Below are 17,684 nucleotides of genomic sequence, written 5' to 3' on the forward strand. Positions count from 1 at the left end.
TTCCTAATTGACCAGAAATCTTGTTTTCCTTTCATGGCCAAGAGAGTGAATCCTGAGCAAGAACTCTTCCCTTTCTCCATGAGTCTTATATAATTAAAATACTCTAATTACAAATTCTATTATGATACAAATTATAATTAAAGAAACTCTTATTGGCATTGTGTTAGGTTACATGAGATCTGCTTGATTTATATCAGAAATTACTTCTTTTTTTTAGTATTAATTATTGGTGTGCATACCCTTGCCCTTAAACTGTGGTTCTTGGAACAGCAGCAGGATATCATTTGGGAGATTGTGGAAATTCTGTCTCTGACCGTAACCTAGACTTCCTGAATCAGCATCTCCTTTATAACGAGGTTACCCCAGGTGATTCCTGTGTACATTAAGATTGGTGAAGCACTGTATCCTTTGACATTTGCTATGCTCACCTCACAAAAACGTGTGTGAATCCCAAATATTGTTCCATTCTCTGTCACTTTTGGCCTTATTCTGGTCTTTTTTTTCTGACCAAATGCAACAAGTATATTTAAACATAACAATGTTAGTTTATATTGCTCTCTATTTCCACACCAATATTCTTCTTTTCTTGATTTTTGTCTTGCTCTCTTTCTTTTTTTTTTTTTTTTTTCATGGAGATTGGAGGTGATTAAAAGACCTCCATTGTCAGTTTCTGAGTATGCCAGTTGGGTATCATCTAGAATACTGCCTCAGAACATGAATGTGTCAAAAAGAACCGTACCCCAAAGTACCAGGGTTCCAGTTGTCAGCCTGGGCAGGCCTGACTGAGAGGACTCTTTGAGGCTCTGCTTCTTGTTCCCTTCATGAGACTCTGTACTATGCTATTTTCTTATGTGCTTTTCCTTCTAGAATTCTAGAGTCACATGGAAGTCCAAATTATCTGAGGGCAATGATTCCATCTTTTTACTTAGTTTGTTATAATGCAGTTGGTCCGACTTACTGCAGTTTCTGATTCAGTCAGTCTGGATTGGGGCCCAACAGTTTGTTTTTACAAATTCCCAGGTGAAGCTGATGCTGCTGGTTTGGATACACACTTTGAGAACAGTTGTGTTGGAATGAAAACATTTTGTTATATTGCAGTAAATATCAGAGTAAAACCATTTGCTGTAGTATTGTCACAAAGCCACTCTGATGGTTATTCCCAAAGCACCTCATCACCATTTAAATTATGATTACCCAGTTTTTTATCAGTTATGCTCTCTTTTACTCTCAGAAAAGTAGTGGTTAGCATTGAAAATACATTGAAATATTGTTCAGAGTGGTAAACATTGATTTAAGCTATAATGTTCTTAGAAAATTGGATATATTTTTAAATCCTTTAAAGTGTATTCATTTTTAAAATGTACTACACATAGGAAAATGCATCTCTCCCCAGAAATCGTAGAAGTGTGCACTGAAACCTAACTGCTATTGCTCTTCTCATATTAAGAAGAGATAAAATATGTGTAACTTAATGCTGACAAGATATGAAGTTCATTTTTTGACCTTACAAATTTGTTTAGTTCTTCAGGAAACGTGGTTGACAGTCTATATTAGACACAAACATATTTGTATTCTATGACTCAGTAATCTCATGTGTAGGACTTTGTTGACTCTTAAGAAATTTCCAAGTGTGAAAACAACTGATGTACTAAATTATTTTAGAGACTGAAAGTCATATACATGCCTTGCAATAAGGAATAGCTTAAGTAAGCTATGGCAAATTTACTTGGTAAATAGACGATTACTTCTTATTTGGGATGTTTAATGTATAACAACATGGAAAAATATTTATGATAATGTGGTGGGGGTAGGAAGGAAATTGAATACTCTGTAGGTATAGCTGGTAAGAAGGACTACATAGGATATGCTCCACAGTAGTTGCCTTGGGATAGTGAGATTTTATGATTATTTATTTTCCTTGTCTGTCTTTTGCAAGTAATCTTTAATATTCTTAAATTCCTTTTATTATGTAAAAAATATTTTATTTTTTCTCTCCTCATACCTTTTTTGCCAAGAAATAGAAATTGACAATCTGTAAATGTCAAAACCAAACATCACAAGCTTTTAGCAGTTTTTGGCTAAATACAATGTGAAGTTGGTTTTCCTCAACACACATCTTTCAATCCATTTTCAGTGACCTGAGTCTTTAGAGGGTTTTGTGAACTGTGAGATAGACATAATCACATACTTGAACACCATGTAGCCTTATTGTTCTAGAGCTAAAGTTTATTTTGAAATTCTAAGTGGGCTGATAGGTTATACTGGACTGCACTCTTCCCCCCACTGCCGCAAAAACAAATTAAGTTTGTTTCTTGTTTTCCTCCAGATTAATGTTTTATCTTTTGTTCTCTGTAGTGCAATTAAACTGACACCGAAAGAAGGAGAGACATACTTTGATGTCGTGGCTGTTATTGACCCTGTCACCAGAGAATCACAGAGACTTGCCCCATTGCTCTTGGTAGGGACAGCTGCAGAGGCAGTATACATCATCTTTATCTGAAGTGATCACATGCCCTGTGATTCTGAGATGGCCAATATTCCCTTAGTTCTCTTCAAAGGGCATTGGAAAGCCCTGTAAGGCATCTTGGGAGAGCTAATGTCTTCATAAAGATTGGTAATGGCTTGAAAACAGCTTTATAACCTTAGTTGGTATAGGTTTTCTTGGTTAGCTCATGTAATGAAAAAAATTTATCCTTATTTAAAGTAAAATGCTTTTGAGTTAAGTTGATTTATGCCATATTTTAACTTATAATAGTGAATAGGTAAAAAAGGTAAAAGAATTCTTCTTTATCATTTTCCTCTTATATAACAGCATGTCTTCTAGATATGTGTAAGGTATTCGAATTTTGAGGAAATTGAAAAGAACTCTGCCTGAAACATGGTTGCTTCAACTTTTGGTTTTGCATTGTATTTTCTTTTTTTTTTGACAAAAGCTTGAATGGAAAATATCCACTAACCTTTTTTGTGGATATTTTATGTGCATTTGTTTTCATACCATAGTATATACACTGCACTGTTGAATCTTTAAACTTTTTCTTGTGTAAACAGCCCCCTGTTATCTCTCTGCTGCTTCACCACATGTGCGAAGGGCAGTGATCTCCAATGGTGTACTTGCCATGTTTTGGCCAAGTGATATGTATGTGATTTAGATTGTGCATCAGAGTATATACCTTTTCTTGATATTAAGAAATGTTTTCTCTCTAAACTCAGTATCAAGTGATTAATTTATGCTTTTTTCATCTGGTTTACTCCTTTAGGTGTTAACTCAGCTGATCAACATGAATTTAAGAGTATTTATGAACTGCCAATCTAAACTTTCTGACATGCCTTTGAAAAGGTAAAATAAACTGTGTAAGAAATCAACAGTTGGAAAAAAATCTGAAAGCTGGGTTTATAGATGGGTCATCATATTTGAAAAGATCATTTACTGAATGTTTAATTTTGCTAAATTTCTGCTCTAATCAGAAGTTCTGAGAGCTTACTATGAGCATGGAAGTGTTTAGGTAGCATTAACGCAGGCTCCTTGCACTTGTACTTTTCTTTTTGGTCAGAATTATGTAGTTCCCCAATTCTAGAGCATTTGGATCAGTGTAGGTATTAAAATTATATGTTAGTTAAAATGTGCTATGGTGTGGAAAGACTTGTCTGTTCTTTTTTATCTAAAAAAATAACAGTTATTTCAAGTTGGAATGTGTATGTCAGATGAAACTTGAGACTCATTAGCATGTATCTTGAAAAGGAGGATAGGCTTGCTCTCTAAGCTTTGAAATGGTCATTTATGAAAAAAAAAGCAGTTAATAGTGATAGCATAGCACATGTTGGAGCTATGGGAAATTACTAATTTACAAATGTGCTGTGTTCCATAGGTTAAATTCTCAGTGAATTTAAAGTTTTGAAAGGGACAAAAGGGTTCCCAGCTTCTACCATTGTCCTTGTACAGAAGAGATGTTTAAACTATTACATACAGTGTTTTCAGGACTCGTCTGAGAACCCAATCACCATATAGGACTTTGTAGGAGAAAAATGAGTTTTTCTCACTGAAGGGAGGCAAATACTCAGGAAATGCCTGAGACCCCCAGTAGTACCCACCCATAATAGTACAGAAAGGGGTGACCTTCCTCCCAGTCCTGTCCTTCTGGCTCTTCTTTTGCACCTGCAACAACCACAGAGGTTTAGTTAAGTCAAGAGATGGTTTTACAAACACTTCCCCAATATGGAAGGAAATCCTTCCAAACCTAGTTTGTTATAAGCCAGTTGTTTACTTGTATTGGAGGCCTGTAATCTGAAGGACTGTGACTGTGTTTAGAAAAAAAAAAAACTAGCCCTGGCTGGTGTAGTTCAGTGGATTGAGCTTGGGCTGTGAACCAAAGTGTCGCAGGTTCGATTCCCAGTCAGGGTACATGCCTGGGTTGCAGGCCATGACCCCCAGCAACCGCACATTGATGTTTCTCTCTCTCTCTTTCTCCCTCCCTTCCCTCTCTAAAAATAAATAAATAAAATCTTTATAAAGAAAAGAAAAAGAAAAAAAACTAACATTTTTCTTTTTAATTTCAGCTTTTACCGTTATGTTCTAGAACCAGAGATTTCTTTCACTTCAGACAATAGGTTTGCAAAGGGTCCAATAGCCAAATTTTTGGATATGCCTCAGTCTCCTTTGTTCACTCTAAATTTGAACACACCTGAGAGTTGGATGGTAGAGTCTGTCAGAACACCATATGACCTGGATAATATTTATTTAGAAGAGGTAAGAATATCATTGCTTCCAAGTATCTAATCATGTGTAGAACTTCCTTTAGATGTAGTGGTGATAGTCTCTGATTAAACAGACTGGATCACAGTCTAGACAAGTCTTTGCAACATCAATATTAGGCATAATTTTATTTTATTTTATTTTTAAAATGTATTTTATTGATTATGCTCTTACAGTTGTCCCATTCCCCCCTACCCTGCACACCCTCTCCCACCCACATTTCCCCCCTTTAATTCATGTCCATGTATCATAAGTTCTTTAGCTTCTACATTTCCCATACTATTCTTGACCTCCCCCTGTCTATTTTCTACCTACCATCTATGCTATTTATTCCCTGTACCTTTCCCCCCTCTCTCCTCCTCCCACTCTCCTGTTGCTAACCCTCCATGTGATCACCATTTCTGTGGTTCCGTTCTACTTGTTTGCTTAGCTTGTTTTTTGTTTTGTTTTAGGTGTGGTTGTTACTGATTGTGAGTTTGCTGTCATTTTACTGTACATGTTTTTTATCTTTTTCTTAGATAAGACCCTTTAACATTTCATATAATAAGGGCTTGGTGATGATGAACTCCTTGAACTTGACCTTATCTGGGAAGCACTTTATCTGCCCTTCCATTCTACATGAAAGCATTGCTGGATAGAGCAATGTTAGATGTAGTAGGTCCTTGTCTTTCATGACTTAGAATACTTCTTTCCAGCCCTTTGTTACCTTCAATGTCTTTTTTGAGAAATCAGCTGACAGTCTTATGGGAACTCCTTTGTAGGTAACTGTCTCCTTTTCTCTTGCTGCTTCTAGGATTCTCTCCTTCATTTTTATCTTGGGTAATGTAATTATGATGTACCTTGGTGTGTTCCTCCTTGGGTCCAACTTCTTTGGGACTCTCTGAGCTTCCTGGACTTCCTGGAAGTCTGTTTCCTTTGCCACATTGGGGAAGTTCTCCCTCATTATTTGTTCAAATAAGTTTTCCACTTGTTACTCTTCCTCTTCTCCTTCTGGTACCCCTATAATTTGGATGTTGGAACGTTTAAAGTTGTCCCAGAGGTTCCTAAGCCTCTCCTCATTTTTTTTGAATTCTTGTTTCTTCACTCTTTTCCATTTGGTTGGTTGTTTCTTCCTTCTGGTCCACTCCATTGATTTGAGTCCCAGTTTTCTTCCCATCACTATTGGTTCCCTGTGCATTTTTCTTCATTTCACTTAGCGTAGCCTTCATTTTTTCATCTAACTTGCGACCAAAATCAACCAATTCTGTGAGCCTTCTGATCACCAGTGCTGTGAATTGTGCATTTGATAGGTTGGCTATCTCTTTGTTGCTGAGTTGTACTTGCTGTGGAGCTTTGATCTGTTCTTCTTGTGTGCCTTTGATCTGCTGTCTTGTGTGCCTGGGGTGCCTTGGGCGCCCGGTGCCACTGCTTTTTGTGCCGAGATCCCTCTCTGCCCAGCCGGCATCTGACTCCGCCCCACCTACTGGTCTGGATGAATGTATCTATTTTAACTCCTTGGTTGTCAGACTTCCATGCAGTTCAATTTTCTGTCAGTTTTGGCTGTTATTTTCTTTCCAAATTGTTGTTGTCCTTATTTTCGTTGTGCGAGGAGGCACAGTGTGTCTACATATGCCTACATCTTGGCTGGAAGTTCCTATAATTTTATTTTAAAACATAATAGCCATATTGAGATCTAATTCATATATCATAAAATTCACCCTTTTAAAGTATATAGTTCAGTAGTTTTAATAAATTCACAAAGTTGTGCAACCGTCATCATTGTCTAATTTTAGAATGTTTCCATCACCCCTTAAACTCCACACCCATTTGTAGTCATTCCCCATTCTTCTGGCCAACACTAATCTACTTTCTGTCTATAGATTTGCTGTTCTGACATTTCATCTAAATAGAATCATATATTTTTATGACTGCCTTCTCTCACTTAAATTATTTATTTTCAGAATTCATCCTTGTTGTCACATGCATTTGTACTTAGTTCCTTTTTATTGCCAGATAAATGTTCCATAGTATGGATATACTACATTGTTTATCCATTCATTTGGCAGATATTTTGGTGTTTCTACTTTTCTTCTGATTAATGCTGCTATGAACATTCATGTACAAATTTTTGTAGATATGCTTTTATTTCTCCTGGGTATAACTTAGGAGTAGAATTGTTAGATCATATGGTAATTCTATGTTTGACCTCTTGAGGGATTGCTGAGCTTTTTTCAAAAGTGGCTGACCATTTTCCATTCAAGACCCAATGACAAATGATGTTAAGGATGTTTTTTATGTGTTTATTGGCCATATGTATACCATCTTTGGAGAAATGTCTATTTAAATTTTTTGACTATTTTTAAAATTTTCTTGTCTTTTTGTTGTAAGAGTTCTTTATATAGTCTAGATATGAGTCCCTTATCAAATATATTATTGGCAAGTAAGTTTTGTTCATTCCATGGGTTGTCTTTTCACTTTTTAAAGAATGTCCTTTGAAGTTCAAATTTTTCAAATTTGATGGAGTCTAATTTACCTCTTTTTTCTTTTCTTGAATTTGATTTTGGTGTTCTACCTAAGAAATCATTGTATAATCCCATATCACAATGATTTGTTCCTATCTTTTCTTCTAAGACTTTCAAAGTTTTAAACTTTTATATTTAGGTCTTTTTTTCTTGCATATTTATAGCCTTGCATAAACATTTTTTATTTATCTTTAAAAATTATTTTATTGTGGTTCAATTACAGTTGTCTGAATTTACCCACCATCATTCCCTCTGCACCCCAGCCAAACCCACCTCCCTCCCTTGCTTCCAAGTCCCCTTGGTTTTGTCCGTGTGTCCTTTGTAGTTTGTTCCTGCAAACTCTCCCCGCCTGACCCCCGATTATTCCCTCCCACCTCCCCTCTAGTTACTGTCAGACTGTTCTTCATTTTAATGTCTCTGGTTATATCTTGCTTGTTTTTTTTCTTTTGTTGATTAGGTTCCAGTTAAAGGTGAGATCATATAGTATTTGTCCCTCACCACCTGGTTTATTTCACTTAACATAATGCTTTCTAGTTCCATCCATGCTGTCACAAAGGGTAGGAGCTCCTCCTATCTCTCTGCTGCATAACATTCCACTGTGTAAATGTACCATACTTTTTTGATCCATTCATTTACTGATGGGCACCTTGGTTGCTTCCAGCACTTGGCTATTGTAAATTGTGCTGCTATGAACATTGGAGTGCATAGGTTCTTTTGGATTGGTGTTTCAGGATTCTTAGGATATAATCCTAGCAGTGGAATTTCTAGGTCAAAAGGCAGTTCCATTTTTAATTTTCTGAGGAAATTCCATACTGTTTTCCATAGTGATTGTACCAGTCTGCAATTCCACCAACAGTGCACTAGGGTTACCTTTTCTCTGCAACTTCTCTAACACTTGTTGTTTGTTGCTTTGTTTATGATGGCCATTCTGACTGGTGTGAAGTGGTATCTCATTGTGGTTTTAATTTGCATCTCTCTGATGGCTAGCAGTACTTAGCATTTTTTCATATGTCTCTGGGCCCTCTGTATATCCTCCTTGGAGAAGTGTCTGTTCAACTCCTTTGCCATTTTTTAATTGGGTGGTTTATCTCCCTAGAGTGGAGTCATGTGAATTATTTTTGTATTTTGGAGATCAAACCCTCGTGTTGAGGTATCATTGGCAAATATGTTTTCCCATACAGTTGGTTCTTTTTCCATTTTAATAGTGTTTTCTTTAGCCATGGAGAAGCTTTTTATTTTGACGAGGTCCTATTTGTTTATTCTTTCCTTTATGTCCCTTGCTCTACGGGACATATCAGTGAAGATGTTGCTGCATGGAATGTCTGAGATTTTCCTGTTGATGTTTTCCTCTGTGGACTTTTATGTTGTTACAACTTATATTCATGTCTTTTATCCACCATGGATTTATTTTTGTGTATGGTGTAAGTTGGTGCTCGAGTTTCATTTTTTTGCATGTAGCTGTATATATCTTCCAACACTATTTGTTAAAGAGGCTATTTTTACTCCATTTTTTGCTTCTTTTCTCCATTGTCAAATATTAATTGACTGTAGAGACTTGGGTTTATTTTTGGGTTCTGTATTCTGTTCCGTTGGTCTATGTGTCTATTCTTATGACAGTACCAGGCTGTTTTGATTATAATGGACTTGTAATACAGTTTGATATCAGGTATTGTGATCCCTTCTACTTTGTTATTCTTTCTTAAAATGGCTGCAGCTATTGAGGGTCATTTATGATTCTACATATATTTCTGAAATGTTTGTTCTATATCTGTGAAATATGTCATTGGTACTTCAGTAGGGATTGCATTGAAGCTATAGATTGTTTTGGGTAGTATGGACATTTTGATGATGTTATTTCTTCCAATCCATGAACATGGTACATGTTTCTATTTGATTGTGTCTTCCTTAATTTCTTTATTCAGTGTTGTATAGTTTTCTGAGTACAGGTCTTTCATCTCTTTGGTTAGGTTTATTCCTAGGTACTTTATTTTCTTGTTGCTGTATCAAATGGGGTTTTTTTCTTGAATGTTTATTTCTGATATTTCATTGTTCGTGTACCAAAATGCCTTTGATTTCTGGATATTGACTTTGTGTCCCGCTGCTTTGTCAAATTCACTTACTAGGTCAAGTAGTTTTTTGGTGGAGTCTATAGGATTTTTTGTGTATACTATCATGTCATCTGCATCAATGAGAGTTTTGCTTCCTCTTTTCCAAATTGGATACCTTTTATTTCTTTTTCTTGTCTGACTGCTGTGGCTAGGACTTCGAATATTATGTTGAACAGGAGTGGTGAAAGCAGACATCCTTGTCTTGTTCCTGATCTTAGTGGGGAAGCTCTAAGTTTTTTCCATTGAGTATGATGTTTGCTGTAGGTCTGTCATATATGGCCTTACTTATGTTGAGGAATGCTCCCTCTATTCCCACTTTGATGAGTGTTTTTATCATTAATGGGTGCTGTATCTTATCAAATACTTTTTCCGCATCTGTTGATATGATTATGTGATGTTTGTCTTTGCTTTGTTTATGTAATGTATTATGTTTATTGATTTGTGAATATTGTACCATCCTTGCATCCCTGGGAGGAATCCCACTTGGTCATGGTGTATGGTCTTTTTAATGTATTGCTGGATGCAGTTTGCCAATAACAAAATATTGAGGATTTTAGCATCTTTGTTCATGAGAGATTTTGGCCTATTGTTTTCTTTCTTTGTTGTGTCTTTATCTGGTTTTGGGATTAGGATGATACTGGCTTCATAAAAAGAGTTCCGGCGTCTTCCATCTTCTTGGATATTTTGGAATGATCTGTGAAGGATAAGGGTTAGCTCATCCTTAAAAACTTTGTAAAATTCTCTTGTGAAACCATCCAGTCCAAGGTTCTTGTGTGTCTAGAGTTTTTTGATTACTTCTTCAATTTCATCAGTTGTTATGGGTCTGTTCAGGCTTTCTGCTTCTTCATTGAGTTTTGGAAGATTATATTTTTCTAGAAATTTGTCCATTTCACCTAAGCTTTCAAATTTCTTGCCATATAGTTTTTCATAGTAATTTTTACAATCCTTTTTATTTCTGTTGTATCAGCTGTAGTCTGTTCTCTTTGATTTCTGATTGTGTTTATATGGATCCTCTCTCTTTTTTTTCCTGATGAGTCTGCTTAAAAGCTTGTTGATTTTGTTTATCTTTTAAAGAACCAGCTCCTGGATTTATTGAATTTTAGAATTGTGCTTTTAGTCTGTCATTCAATTCTGCTTTGATTTTGGTATTTTCTTTCTTCTACGCGCTCTGGGCTGTCCTTTTTGTTGTTCCTTGAGTTCTTGTAGATGTAGGGTTAGGTTGTTTATTTGAAATATTTCCATCTTTTTTAGGTAGACCTATATCGCTATGAATTTCCCCTTGGGACTGCCTTCTCTGTGTCCCATAAGTTTTGGGTTGTTGTGAGTTCATTTTCATTTCTTTCCAGGAACCTTTTGATTTTTTCCTTGATCTCATTCTTGACCCATTCATTGCTGAATAGCATGCTATTCAATCTCCATGATTTTGTGTGTTCTGGGTTTTTTTCCTTGAGGATGGTTTCTAGTTTCAGTCCCTTGTGGTCAGAGAAAATGCTTGATATGATTTCAGTTTTCTTGAATTTGTTGAGGCTTGTTTTGCATCCTGTCATGTAGTCTATCTTTGGAAATGTTCCATGTGCATTTGAAAAGAACGTGTATTTTGCTTCCTTGGGATGGAAGTTCTATATATATCAGTTAAGTTCATTTGATCTGGGACATTGTTCTATGCTGTAATATCTTTGTTGATTTTTTTTTTGAAGATTAGTCCATTTTGACAGTAAGCTGTTGAAATACCCTAGGATGAATGTGTTGCTCTCTATATCTTTCTTGATGCCCTTCAAGGTTTTCTTTATGTATTTGGATGCTTCTATATTAGATGCATATATATTTACAATGTTTGTGTCTTCTTGGTGGATTGTTCCCTTGAGTATTATGAAGTCACCTTCTGGGTCTGTTTTTATGGGTCTTTTTTTGAAGTCTATTTTGTCTGATGTGAGTATTGCTACCCTGGCTTTTTTCACCTGTCCATTTGCTTGGAATATTTGTTTCCTGACCTTCACTTTCAGTCTGTGTAGGTCTTTTGTTCTCAGGTGGGTCTCTTGTAGGCAGCATATGTGTGGGTCATGCTTTCTTGTCCATTCAGCTATCCTTTGTCTTTTGATTGGAGCATTTAATCCATTTACATTTCAGGTTATTATTGATAGGTACTTATTCACTGCCCTTTTATCGTACCTTTGTTCCTCTTTCTCACTGGTTTTCTTCCTGTTCTTAAAGCAGATCCTTTAGCATCTGGTTGGAAGAGTTATGTATTCTTTGAAGCTTCTTTTGTCCGAGTAGCACCTTATTAGGCCTTCTATTTCTCTTGAGAGCCTTGCTGAATGGAGTAGTCTCGATTTGAGGCCTTTGGTTTTTATTACTTGGAATATTTCTTGCAAATCCTTGTGGCTTGGAGCATCTTCATTGGGAAGTTAGCTGCTCGTCTTATTGGGACTCTCTTCTATGTTACTTCCTCTTTCTCTCTTGCTACCTTGAAGATTCTCTCTTTGTTTTGGAATTTTGCCATTTTAATTATGATCTTTCTTGAAGTGAGCTCTTTGGGATCCTCTTGATTGGGACTCTGTGTTTCCGAGATTTGTGTCACTTTTTCTCTCATCCAATTTTGGAAGTTTTCCATCATTACTCTTTCAAGCAGGTTTTATATCCCTTGTTCTTCTTCTGCTATGGATATTATTACATTTCATGTTGTCCTGTATTTACCTTAACCCCTCTTTCTTCCTTCTGAGCCTCTTTTCTTTTTCTTACTCTTTCTGGATTTTTTTCTACCTTCTCCTCCAGCTCGCTCATCCAGTCCTCTGGTTCATGGAGCCTGCTTTTGATTCCTTCTACTGTATTCTACAATTCAGAAATTGTATTCTTCATTTCCTCTTATTTGTTGTTGATAGTTTTTATTTCCTTTTTCATGTTGATTTAGTTTGCAATAAGTTCATTTTGTTTCCCTGTAATTTTTGATAATTCTCAGTCAGCTCACTGAGCTTCCTTTATGACCATTGCTTTGATCTCCTTATCTGATAGTTGACTTGCCTCTATTTCATTTAGCATTGTTTGTGAGACTCTTCTTGTTGGGCTCTGCTTCTCAAATTGATCTGTTCTGACTTCTGGGTTTATGGTTTGAACTTCTGTGGTAGAAGACCTGTGAGATTCAGTAGTGTAGTCTCCTTGTCTCTTGAGCTCGTTTGTCTTGGCCTGTCATTTATTTTGGCATTCTCTATTTCTTGGGTTTCCATAGTTGTTGGGTCTTTGTTTGGTGGGTTCTTTTCTCCAGCTGGTTAAGTGAGGGTCACTCCATCCACTATCTCTTGTATTCTGTGGTGCAAGTGTGGACATGTTTTGTTGGAGCTGGTTCCTCACTCTGTACGATGTTCTGAGGCTTCTCTCTCACTATTGTCCAGTTGTTTGTCCTGGGTAGTTTCTCCACCATTTAGTTGTATTTACAGATCAGTCCTGGAGAAGGTTAACCTCCTGGTGGAGGTTAATGTGGCTTCCACTCACTCCTCCATCTTCTTCCATATTATCTGTTGGTGGTGCCTTTGTTGGTGGTTTCTCTCTTCCAGCAGGTATACTGGTGTTTACAGCTCCTACCTACTCTTATGTGATCAGTTGGAAGGGGAAGGGAAAGTGGTTTAAGACAGTGGGAGTGTATTCTATGGTATTTAATGTACCAACACATAGAGAAGAGATAGGAGATCCTTTGGATGTGTATAGTGTGAACCATGATATTTCACCCCACTAGCCACTTTTTAGAAAGGGTGGAAAAAAGATAAGACTCTTGTTTGGCGGATGGGGGGAATGATTGTAAATTGGATCCAGAAAGCAGTGAGCTTGTGGGAGGTCATATTATGAGATATAGTGAGAGTACAAGATAGAAATTAGGCATAGTGTGAGAGAGAATATAGTTAATTGCAATAGTGATAAAGTTCCAGAAAACAATGAACCTGGCTAAGATCAGGAAGGGGTGCTGTGCAGTATTTACAGTTGTATGGAACAACAAATATTTACCATAATACTGGAACAACAATCATGTGAGAGAATCTATGTTATCTGAATAACCAGAATAGGAAGTATACAACCTAGAGCAGTGTGGTATTGGAACACAAGTGAAGTGAAACAAGGAAAATTAAAAATACACTATGAAAGAGAGAACAAAGAAAACGAGTCAAACAATGCAGTTAAACAAACAAAATGAAGAAAACTGAAGAGAAAGAAGAGAAACAAAAAATACTAATAAAATAAAAGATGTAAAAATACAGAAGAAATAATAATACGAATATACAGTAACTTGCAAGTTCTCTGGAATAGCAAAGTGAAATTTGTCTCACTGACTCAGTTGTTGGGATGACCCCTCCTTGGGTCTAACTCTGGTCCTTTCATAGCTCCAGGTTTTATTGTCTCATGTGTGGGAATTTATATTTATTTATTTTATTTTTTGATATATTTTATTGATTATGCTATTACAGTGGTCCCATTTCCCACCCTTTATTCCTCTCCACCCTGTACACACCATCCCACCTGCATTCCCTTCCTTTAGTTCATGTCCATGGCTTGTAGATATAAGTTATTTGGCTGCTACATTTCCTATACTATTCTTAGTATATCCCTGTCTGTTTTCTACCTACCATTTATGCTCTGTACCTTCTTCCCATCTGTCACTCTCCCATTCCCCCACTGATAACCCTCCATGTGATCTCCATTTCTGTGATTCTGTTCCTGTTCTAGCTGTTTGCTTAGTTTGTTTTTGGTTTTTTTTAGATTCCATTGTTGATAGTTGTAGTTTTGTTTTCATTTTACTGTTCATAGTTTTGATCTTCTTCTTTTTCTCAGACAAGTCCCTTTAACATTTCATATAATAAGGACTGGGTGATGATGAATTCCTATCTTGACCTCATCTGGGAAGCACTTTATCTGCCCTTCCATTCTAAATGATAGGTTTGCTGGATAGAGTAATCTTGAATGTAGGTCCTTGCCTTTCATGACTTCAAATACTTCTTTCTAGCCCCTTCTTGCCTGCAAGATCTCTTTTGAGAAATCAGCTGACAGTCTGATGGGAACTCCTTTGTAGGCTTCTGTCTCCTTTTCTCTTGCTACTTTTAAGATTCTCTCCTTATCTTTAATCTTGTCTAATGTAATTATGATGTGCCTTGATGTGTTCCTCAGGAGCCTCTAGTATTTACCACTGTTTTTTCTTTCTGGATTCCCTCTGGTTGATGTCAGATGTTGACCCTGTCTGACCTTAGGCAGCCTTTTGAAAACTTCTAGGGGATCTACTGTCTGTGGCTGTCTCCTTTAGTTGTTAATCTAGTTACTCTACACTTAGCAGGCTTAAGTACCATAGAGTAGGGCAGAATCCCTCCTGGGGTTTGGACTATTGTTTCCCCTCTGGTTGCTGCTGCTCAGGGGACTGGACTGCCTGAGCAGGATGGCTGCTGCTGTATATGTGATGACAGCACTGGGATGCCTGGGTCTAGTCTGTTGGTTCTCTCCCCAACCTTACATCCCCAGTGTCTCCTCAGGAGTCTCTATCCCACTCTGCCCCTGCCTTTGTAGGAGCTCAGTATGTGTTTGGAAGTGAAAATTTGTGCATTGTCCCTTTAAATGGCTCTTTGCATCTCTAGCTGCCCATCACTGGCAGAGAGCAACCCTGCCTCTTTATGCTGGTGGTTGTTATCTGTGTACTTTTTTTGGGCTCTGGTGCCCTAGGCTGGGGATCCCAGATTAGGGTTTAGACCCCATTCTTGTCAGGGGGATCCAACAGGTCACTTAATTATCCCACCAGTGCTGCTGCCTGTAGGTGCTCAGCCCACCTTCTCAAGTCTCCACTACACTCCTTACTAGTTGGGTTGTGCTAAAATTGATTCTTCTGTCTATCTGAGGTTATCAGTCTTTTCTGTTGCTATTGTTCAGTTGTTTGTTCTGGCCGATTTCTCCACAATTTAGTTGTAATTCCAGATTGGCCCTGGTTGGAGGTTAGTGTGACTTTCATTCACTCTTCTGCCATCATGCATCAGTCATTACTTTTTCTTATAGACTCTTTAATTTTAGTAGTGATGCTCCTATTTCCTTGATGGTTTCAGTAAGTTTGCTCTTCTTGATATTTCCTAGTCATTCTAGCTACACATTTGTCAAGTTGTTGATATGTTTGAAGAACCAGCTTTTGGCTTCATTGATTTTTCTGGGGTTTTTTGTTCTTTTCATTTATTTTCATGTAACTGTATTTTGAGTCTCTAAGGTTAGTGATCCACTTCCCCTAATTCAATTTCAAAGACAGAAAGCTCATTGATGTCACTTCATAGCCCCTCATTCTCTATCCCTAGCTTTTTAACAAAGCAGTCAAAAGACATGGTCTTTTATTTTCAAGAAGCTTAAAGCTTCTCAGAGTCCCCTTTGAGCATTTGTCTCTGTGTCTGTCCTAAATATCTCCTGCTACAATTGAATCCCGTTTCCTGGTTATGTCTTCTTGGGAATTGGGAGATCAGGAACTTAAAATAGTTTCAAAGTATTTCTCGGTCTTTTTTTATTAGGCTAAATAACTCTAGTTTCTTTAAGAAAGATCCTTTAGGTGCTACATTAGGGAATAGTGTGTGTATACACCTTGCCTTTTTCCCCACCCCAGTCCTATCCACCATATTTTTAAGAAATAGGAAATACAGTCTTTGCCCTCAAGGAACCAACTTCTTTGAAGAAATTATAAAACAACCACAAAAAGCACTAAATACAGCCCTGGCTGGTGCGGCTCAGTAGATTGAATGCCTGCCTGCAAACCAAAGGGTCGCTGGTTCCATTCCCAGTCAGGACACATGCCTGGGTTGTGGGCCAGGCCCTCAGTAGAGGGCACATGAGAGACAACCACACATTGATGTTTCTTTATCATCCCTCCTTTATTTTCTCTAAAACTAAATAAATAAAATCTTTAAAAATGTTTTTTAAGCACTAAAAACAGTGAAAGGAAGTACAGAATTCAGATGCAAAGCAGGGTTTCTTTAATAACTTCAGAGCTTCTGCTGCTCCTTTTTAGGCTTTTTCCAGTTTCTCTGCTTTCCACTACAACTACTGCACCTGAGACTTGGTGAGCGGGTCGAGGTTTACCTCTTAGAACTATACTTTTGGACTTTAGATTAACATTGCAGTAACCTTTTAAACACCAAATAGTACATTATTAGCATTAGCTGGGGTTACAAAGCCATGCCTGCAATAGAAATTCGTTAATTAGCTAAATCCAAGCTGCCCCAATACATTGCAGTTAAGTTTTCTGCAAGGAATCAGCGAGAGCTATTCCAGCTGGCATAGAACATGGATGACTCTGCCATTGTGAAGCCATTAGTATATTTTAAACATTTGCATTTAGAACAGTAGTGTTTCAGCTATATTCTATAGGCCAAGATGAATTTGCATTTTTCTCTGATGTTTCTTGGATTTTTCTCATTGTTTCTGTTATCTCATGTAAATTAATCCTTGTGCAATTATCTGTTCTATTTTCTCCATTATTTAGCTTTTAGATCTATTTTTTGACAGTTTATTTTACATGTTTTTTCCTATACTATCTTTCTATATTAGAATCTTATCTTCTCATCTGTACTTTTGGAGTTACCTCCATATTATTTTTATGTCCTTTTTCTTTAACTCTCTTTTCAACCCACTCGAGTTTCAAAAATTGTATAGTTTTTAACTATGAGCATAATCAAGTTACAGAGAATTCCATCCACCCTAAAGGTTCACCTGTGCCCCTTTGCAGGCAGTGTCCATTCTCCAGGCAACTATTGATCTACTTTCTGTCACTACAGTTTGCTTTTTCTCAAATTTCTTATAAATGTGGTCATATGGCATGTCGCCCTTTATTCACTTTAATTACTTTGCATGATCCAGTTGGGATTTATCCATGATGTTGCATGTAGTTTGTTTCTTTTTATTACTAAGTAGTCTTCAAGTAATTTAATTGGGACATTGCAGGTGGATGGCATAGTGGCTGCTGAGTATGAACTGGAGTACCTCTTACTAGAAGGTCACTGCTATGATATCACCACAGGCCAGCCTCCACGAGGACTTCAGTTTACATTAGGAACTTCAACCAATCCAGTCATCGTGGATACCATTGTTATGGCCAATCTGGTAAATAATTAGTACATTAGATGGTGATATTGAATCGTGTTGATTTGGGTACTATAACTTATGATGGAGCAATCAGCATTCTGAACATGAGTGAGATGAAAATTTATGATTAACTTATAATAAAAATCCTAAATTTAGTTAAACTTATAGGTTGTAATTACATGTCACCTTAAAAGAAAACACTTTACAATCTTCTGCTCTGAACCAGATTGGCCCCTGAAAATGCAA

General features: G+C 37.0%; 1 protein-coding gene across 6 annotated transcripts in view; it reads left to right on the top strand.

The window, feature by feature from the left end:
• Positions 1-17,684, top strand: part of UGGT1 (UDP-glucose glycoprotein glucosyltransferase 1) — a 187,501-nt gene that overhangs the window by 146,237 nt on the left and 23,580 nt on the right. For all 6 annotated transcript variants that reach the window (XM_028510702.2, XM_036023724.1, XM_036023721.1 and 3 more), the window contains 4 exons: positions 2,356-2,458; positions 3,258-3,337; positions 4,555-4,744; positions 17,298-17,456. In XM_028510702.2, coding sequence (XP_028366503.1) covers positions 2,356-2,458; positions 3,258-3,337; positions 4,555-4,744; positions 17,298-17,456 — 532 coding nt within the window. The remainder of the gene's footprint in view (positions 1-2,355; positions 2,459-3,257; positions 3,338-4,554; positions 4,745-17,297; positions 17,457-17,684) is intronic.

Source organism: Phyllostomus discolor, chromosome 4 (genome assembly GCF_004126475.2).
Source record: "Phyllostomus discolor isolate MPI-MPIP mPhyDis1 chromosome 4, mPhyDis1.pri.v3, whole genome shotgun sequence".
NCBI classification, from domain to species: Eukaryota; Metazoa; Chordata; class Mammalia; order Chiroptera; family Phyllostomidae; genus Phyllostomus; species Phyllostomus discolor.